An 8,189-nucleotide genomic window follows, 5' to 3' on the forward strand; every position below is an offset into this window, starting at 1 on the left:
TCTCTGCATCCTGCGTCTTCCCCAACATATAAGTAAACATACTAAATTAGTATTGTACCATTTTTCTGCACCAAAATTACTTCGATAGAAGCATTTAGTTGTATCCAGTTTTTAAGTAACATAAATACACTTAATATGTTTATTACCTCAACTCTGTCTGCACTATGATCATTCCTTAGAAAAAGTTTATTGCACCAGAGTATGAAATATTTAGTTTCTGACCATATTTTTCAGAAAGATTGTTTCCATTCCTACTAACAGCACTACCTGTCTCACTGGCTCCTTGCAATCAATGACTTTTATTTTTAAAAGTCACTTTATATGAAAAACAAAGGTTTCTGAGAAAAGGTTTTCCTGTTACAAAATAGTCAGATTCCTCTTACACTAAATACAATCTAAACACAGACTCTACATCCATACTTCCCTTTAAAACATTATTAGTTTAGTGTCAAAAATATGCATAAAGTAGCAAGTGATCAGATTCAGAATATCTTTCAAGTTGTTAACAATAACCAAATGAGTAAAGATATATCTTCATTCTATACCACAGGTACTTTAGGTCACAGAATTGTGATTGCTGAGTACAAACCTTTAGTACAAAGGTGAGAGAAAAAAACGAGTTGTAGATTAGTACTTTTTAATCCATTTTGCATGAGATGAAGACAAAGATCAAAGCTTATGCAAACAAAATGTCTCACTGGTCTAAGAGAGAGAGTAATGTGGAATCACCATGTATCAGAAATGGTTCTTGTCTAGAGATATGTAAAGAAGAGTAACCAGCTATGTTGCTGAGACAGCTTCAGAGAGGACTGTGGGGAAAAACTCTGATGTGTGACATCATCAAAGCCTTCCCTGTACAACAAAAGATGCTTACAGCAAAAATAAGAGTGTTCTGATCTTTGGAAAATTTTTATTCAGTTTAGATGAAAAACTACAAGACTTTACTTGCAGCTGATGAAAAGGGACAAAAAATGTTAAACCTATGTTATCATCTGATTGGCTAGTTAAAATTCTCTAAGATTCAAGTTAGTGACCTAGCTTTACTTTGTGTGGAATCTTAAAGCAAAAAGTATTCTAAACAAAACATGTCACGTGAGAGCACATGGCAAAAGATCTATGAAAATAATTAAAAAGCTGATGGAGGCTGTGGCAAACCTTTTAATTTTTTAGATTTCTAGCAGTTGGTCATTCGTGGACCTGGCAGCCAATCATTTTGTCTTGATGTTTCTGAGTTAAACAACTTTAACCTACAGCCATAAAGCAGGAATAAAGAAACCCTTTATACGTAAGTTGGAAAACAATGCAGACCCACTTCTCCAGTAGAATTTTAGTTGAATTAAATCATAAGAGAAAAAATGATCATTGACATATTGTACTTATTGCACTACATCTGCTGAGTAGAATTTCCATTCCAAGTGTTGTTTTCATCTTCACCATCATCTTGAGTCCTCAATCTATATATCTTCCCCTCCTTTTTAAAGTCTTCCCCTCGTTTCTCCAGCACTCTTTTTCTGACCGGTTCCCTTTTTTCTGATTTGCTAGACGATGCAGGGTTTAAAGGTTCGGGTGATGCTGCTCTTGCTGAAGTCCGTGCAGGAGGATTACTAAATAAGAAACTGCTAATCAATCTCCAGATGGCAAGGAATGGATAAAGTACTGTCCCCAATAATGTCCAAATATCTCCACTGGAAGAGTGTACAACAGATGTAGTCGGCCGTCCTGCTGGTAACAGTACCACTGAAGCACTTGGAGCAAGTTCCAAATCCAGTAATTTTCTTTTGTAATCTTCTTTGGTAAATTCCCTCCTGGGAAACATGGTTGCTAGTGAAAAATTACCATAAGTATTGCCAACAGGTTGTGCAGCAAACTGTCTTGCTTCTTCTAGTGGAGCATCAGAAGGAAATTGATTTGTAAAGGAAGACCCATCAGGCAGGCGGAATTGAATTCTTGCAACAGTGCTTTTTTCTCGTGCATAAGATTCCCTCTTCACTTCCATTTCTGCCTGTTTGGACAACAAGGCAGCGGCAGCTTTGGCAGCCTCTACTTCTTCCTTTGTCTTTGCAAAACGAGCAGCTCTCTCTGCACGATCCAATGCAATTTGCTGTTTTATACGCTCTCGAGCTGCTCTGTCTTCTGCCTTTTCTCTATTTCTTTCTTCTAACATTCTTTTTGTTAATTCTTCTTCTTGCTTTCTTTTATAATCCAACATTTCTTTTCCAGTTTTTCTTCTTTCAATTTCCTTCTTAATCTCTCTCTGTTCTTCTTCTTTCCTCTTCTCTTCTCTCCGATCTTCAAGCTTTTTTGTTAATCTTTCCACTCTGATGGTGAGGTCCTCAGCAGATCTCTGATTTGAACAACCACTATTCTCTTGAGAGGGAGTGGCATGGCTTGAACTTTCTCCTCCTGTTGCAGTATCTAATTTTGTATCAGGAGCAGTATGTGATGTTTCACAACCTTCTGCATTTCTTGACTGAGAATTTTCACAAGCGTTGTTAGGTTCAAATGAGGCAAATGAAGTGGACACTGGACTTTCTGACTGGCTGCCACTTGCCACTGATGTTTCACCTTTCAGTAAGTGCATCTGTTGGACTTTGTGAATTCTTGCAACAAGTTCATCTGCAGAAACACTTCCTGCTATTACTTCCAAAGGAATTCCACTGTCACCAATAAAGAAACTAGATGGAATACACACTACAGGATAGATTTGTGAAAATTGTAGACAGGCTTCACTTTTGGTATCAATTTTAATAGCAACAAAACTGTTTGAAGATGCTTCTGTTACTTTCTCATCTTCCCAACGTGCAGCCATTTGTGTAGATTGTTCATCATCACGTTCATATAAGACTGTCAACATATTGTCTAATGTCGACATTACATTTAAAGCCCTAGGCGAATTTTCTTTGGCGTAGGCCACGTGGCTACTGTATATGTTCTTGGTACATTGTGTATTGTATAAATGTCTACCTGACCTGTCACAAACACCACGAAGACCGAGCCGCTCCTCTTAGCCGACGCGATGGCGGCCGGAATGGCGCCCTGGAACCACAGCATGTTTCCGCTCGGCCTCAGGCGCTGGCTCGAAATGTCGTTGTCGCGATCCCGGAGCTGACCTCACCCACCCACTCCGTCGGGCTCGGCAGCCCTCGCAACCCTCGGCTGGTCCGGCCCCCCCCACCGCCTCCGACTCTTCACAAGCGCGCACTCGAGTCAGCGGTTCCCTGGGACACGCGCAACCGCGCGCTTGTCCAGGCGCGCCCCGCGTCACGTGACACGACTCGTCGCCGCCGGCTTGGCACCTCAGTGCTTCGCTTCCGTGGACAGAGGGTGCGTGTACACGAGTTATTGCCTCCTGTTATTTACCGACCTAAAAGCTTTCTTATTTTCTTAAACTTTGGTAACCCTATGCCATTCCCTGGTTCCCAAACTGCATAAAAGCTGGATGTTAAGAATAAACGGGGCTGCAGTATTCAGTTTCAATCTCAAGATGCAGACCTCCCGTACCCCATCTTTGCCTCTTGTCTTTTTTCTCTTGTCTTGTATTTTTCTTTTTCTTTAATCCTCGCCCCCCTCATTCAGGATTCCTTTTCACTGACGCCTGGCTTGGCAGGTGTGGCGTCTGAACAGGGACCTGAACGCCTGGGATGATGGCAGAGGACCCCCGCTCAGGTAAGGACGTCTGATCACTTGGGAAGGAAAGCGGGAGAGAGAGAGAGTATTGTTGGGAGTAAGAAATTATGGGGCTGGGGATATAGCCTAGTGGCAAGAGTGCCTGCCTCGGATACACGAGGCCCTAGGTTCGATTCCCCAGCACCACATATACAGAAAACGGCCAGAAGCGGCGCTGTGGCTCAAGTGGCAGAGTGCTAGCCTTGAGCGGGAAGAAGCCAGGAACTGTACAGTGCTCAGGCCCTGAGTCCAAGGCCCAGGACTGGCCAAAAAAAAAAAAAAAAAAGAAATTATGGGATAAAGTATAGGCTGCATGCTATACGTGCAGGCCCCCAAAGGCATGCTTAATGCCCGAGCAGTGAAAGTTGGCCAAGGTCACTTAGAACATTTTCTTTTACTTTATTGAGGAAGCATGCCCCCAGTTCCTGGAGGAAGGAACCAATAACTTAGAAACTTAGCAAAAAAAAAAAAGGAGAGAGAGAGAGATTTGGGAATATTATGATGGATATGGCCCTGATAAAACCCCATTGGATGCTGTTATTCTTTGGTATCTGGTCCGAGATTGCTTAGATCCTAGACACGAACAGATTATATTCATTCAGTCAATTGGAGAAACTGAACAGGGACCTGATGAGTGTTGCCCAGCTCCGGGAGCATATGCTGCTGCCCGGGAAGAGCTGAGAAAACTAACAAGACCTGAACCCACTGGGCTAGACATTAAGGAAGACTCAGATGGCTCAGACACTGAGGAGGAATTATGCAATGAGCCTACTAAAGATAGATTGACCCATGTTGAGAATATGTTGAAATCAGTTATAGCTCTATTATCACAGCTTCATCCAGAACAACAAACTCCTTTAAAGGGAGTCCTGGCAGACTTACAGCTCTCCTAGGTGCAGGCTACTCACAGGGGGGAGGAACCGGAGGCTAGGGAAATGCTAACACCACCGAGGTAACTTCTCCTGACAGTGCTTTATTTCCATCCACCACGAAAGATTTGAAAGCCCAACCAGGGTGAGTGACCATTAGCCTGGAGCTTACATTTTCCATAAAGCCACTGGGCTAGGTCAAGGAGATCAGCGATTGTGGGTGTTTGGAGACAACTGATCTCTAGTTCAGCTCCGCTGGTTACTCATCAAGTGGGGGACAGTCTAAATTGCTTCAGGAAAGCTGCTCAAGTTTGAGCCCAATCTTATATATTTGGAATATTTTGCAGGACTTACCTAACTTCTATGAGTGCTCAGGCAGACGAATTTCTCTCTGTCTCTTTTTCTGCCTCCCTCTAAACTCGGCCTGTGACATAGGATGTGTATTGATATTTGTTTAACATCTGCTTTAAAAGACTCAAAGATTGTAAGCTTTCTCTAGCATTGAGCACATGGTCAACAATAGGATTGGTTGGGGTGGAAGCCTGCCCATCCCCCAGGTGACAAGCATGCCAAATTCCTGGAGGATGGGCAGGGACTTGGAGTCCTGTGGCCTTGCATTTCAAAGGTGCCTTACAATTCAAATGCTGAAAGATGAAGGTGTCTTACTGTGAGCTCACTGTCTGTGTTCATACCCTGTCTCCCATAAGCTCCCCTTGGGAGCTAAACTGGTTTCTCAAAATGTGGCTTCTCAGATGATCTGAAAATTTTGGTTTGCTGAAAAGGTTTTTTTTTGTTTATTATCTAACCACGTGGTTCTAGAATATAGGCAAAATAATATCATTTGCCACTGGAATTCCAGAAAAACTTACATGGCCAATTAAAGAACAATTCTAAGTGCGCCCTAAAATGTGTGCACATTGTCTGTATGTGTATGTATCTGTCTATGTCTGTCTGTTGGTAAAACTTAAAAACAAAACAAAAAACAGGTTTCAAATCCAAACTGATCATGTTTGGGAGCAAACAAATGTGTCTAAGAGAAACTCCAAAAGGTTCTAATATACAGCACGTGGTATAAGTACAATGATGTAAAACCAGTGTGTTATTCTTTATGTCTGTCTATGCTGAGTCAAGTGTACATCTAATCCAGACAATTCTTTAGTATAGACTAAGATTTTGCTTCTCCGTTTGTTTTTTCTTTTTTCGCTGTGCTCTCATAAACTCTTTAAGATCAAAGGACCAGAGTCATTTTGAAATAATTGCACAGATGTGACTATTAACCTAAATTTCCCTGACCCAAAATTAACATTTTGCTTTATAGGATACAGGTTTACATGTGTGCTAGCTGAGTGGACCGTGGCAGTCTGTGGCTACAGAAAGCTGCCTCCACAGTAGGCTCCCAAACTGGGAGTTGTTTGTGACTCAGAAACTGCCCTGGCTGCTACAGAGAGCAGACTTGGTTGTCCTTCAATCTGTGTGGATTTTGTGACTAGAAAGATGGTTAAAGGCTCAAGCCTTCAAAAATCTGTTTAAAAATGCCCTTAACCATATAGCCTAGTGGCAAGAGTGCCTGCCTCAGATACACGAGGCCGTAGGTTCGATTCCCTAGCACCACATATACAGAAAATGGCCAGAAGCGGCGCTGTGGCTCAAGTGGCAGAGTGCTAGCCTTGAGCGGGAAGAAGCCAGGGACAGTGCTCAGGCCCTGAGTCCAAGGACCAGGACTGGCCAAAAAAAATGCCCTTAACCAGTCTGTGTAGAAATTTACAGGCAACAAGCAGGAAATGTGACAGCCTATCCAGGGAACTCTAATACAGCCTCATCCAGACACAAGCCATCTCTCCTGCTGGCCTGCTAATTGGGGATGGAAGACACAGCCGCTTCAGATCCACTGAAACTGAGACTTTTATTGTTATTCATTTGTTTTCTCTTTCACGTGCCAGTAAGGTAAGGTTAAATAATATGATTTGATTTAATAGCACATGGATCCCATTCAGTCTGCTGTTCTTTAAGTGTTACAGCAAAACTCTGGCAACTACTTGGTGGTCAATTCTTAGCAACTTACAGGTAAACTCTACTCCTTTTGATCTCCTGTTGCTTTATTTGGAAATAAAAAGGGCTTTTATGGCTAAGACTCCTTGGACAGTTCAAAGCCAGCCCAGGCAGAGAAAAATGAAAATCCCTCTTGGTCATATTTTGGGTGCTTATTATTTTACTAGTCAGAAATTACAGGTTAAGACTTCTAATTTGCATACTTTGTATGATTTTCAAAAATTTCTGGGAGATATTAATTGGCTTTGCCCTTATCTTAAATTATCCACAGCTGAATTAAAACCCTTATTTGATCTATTAAAGGGGGACCCTGACCCTACATCTCCCAGAGAAATGACAACTAAAGCAACTAAAGCCTTAAGCATAGTAAATTCTGCCATTTCGTCCCAACATATAAATGCTATTGATTACTCAGCCCCTTGGGAAGCTTATATTCTAATTACACCTCATTCTCCAACAGCGGTCCTCTGGCAGAAGGGACCTCTTTTATGGCTTTCCTTGCCTGCTACTCCTTCAAAAGTGTTAACTCCCTATTATATATTGGTAGCCACGTTAGTCCCATATGTGCCATGTGGAATCTTGTAAGTATCTTGGACAAGATCCATAGGTTATTTATATTCCCTATACTTTACAACAGCAAGAATGGCTTTATATTCATTGTGATTCCTGGGCCAATGCTTGGGACAATTTTATGGGCATAATTTCACATCATTCTCCCTCCAACAAATTACTTCACTTTGCCTCTTCTTACACCTTTATATTTCCTCAGATTGTATCTCTATCTCCTCTTTCTATGGCTGCCTTGGTGTTTACAGATGGATCCTCTAAAGGAACAGCAGCGCTTACTATTGATGGTGAAACTAAATCTTGGGACACTGGTCTTTCTTCTGCCCAGGAAGTTGAACTTCAAGCAGTTTTAGAGGCCCTTACACTTTTACCTACTAAAGCCTTTAATTTATATTCGGATAGTCATTATGTTATTCGAGCCCTTCAGGTCATTGAAACTGTCCCTTTTCTTGGTACAGCTAATTGCACTATCCAAACTCTTTTTTGCCAGATACAACTTCTTCTTCACTCTTGCACCTGTCCATGTTTTTTTGGATTTATACGTGCCCATACTAAGCTTCCTGGACCATTAAGTGAGGGCAATGCTATTACGGATGAGGCTACTCACATTTTTCTCACTCAAATTGACTTGGCAAAGCAATCACATGCTGCCCACCATCAAAACAGTCGTGCCTTACGTCAGCAATTTCATATTACTCGTGAGGCAGCTCGTCAAATTGTAAAAACTTGTCCCAGCTGTGCTACCTTCCTACCTGTGCCCTCCAATGGCATTAACCCCCGAGGCTTAGTGGCCAACCATGTTTGGCGAATGGATGTTACCCACATCCCCTCTTTTGGACGGATCTGCTTTGTCCATGTTACAATAGACACTTACTCTAATTTTATTATGGCTACTCCTCTTAGCGGGGAAGCTGGCAAACATTGTATCTCCCATGCCTTACACTGCTTTGCTACTATGGGACTTCCTAAACAAATTTAAACTGATATTGGTCCGGGATATGTTGGACGAGCTTTTCAAACTTTTTGCAAATCTTACCA

General features: G+C 42.0%; 1 protein-coding gene across 1 annotated transcript; it reads right to left on the reverse strand.

Annotated features, from left to right (window-relative positions):
- Positions 1 to 882: 882 nt before the first annotated feature.
- On the reverse strand, positions 883 to 3,296 carry LOC125366161 (UBX domain-containing protein 4). The gene is made up of 2 exons (XM_048366646.1): positions 2,970 to 3,296; positions 883 to 2,832 (listed from the first exon to the last, which is right to left on the reverse strand). The coding sequence occupies exons 1-2, from the start codon at positions 3,049 to 3,051 to the stop codon at positions 1,385 to 1,387; spliced, it is 1,530 nt and encodes a 509-aa protein (XP_048222603.1). The 5' UTR covers positions 3,052 to 3,296; the 3' UTR covers positions 883 to 1,384.
- Positions 3,297 to 8,189: the final 4,893 nt, after the last annotated feature.

Source organism: Perognathus longimembris, chromosome 1 (genome assembly GCF_023159225.1).
Source record: "Perognathus longimembris pacificus isolate PPM17 chromosome 1, ASM2315922v1, whole genome shotgun sequence".
Lineage (NCBI taxonomy): Eukaryota > Metazoa > Chordata > Mammalia > Rodentia > Heteromyidae > Perognathus > Perognathus longimembris.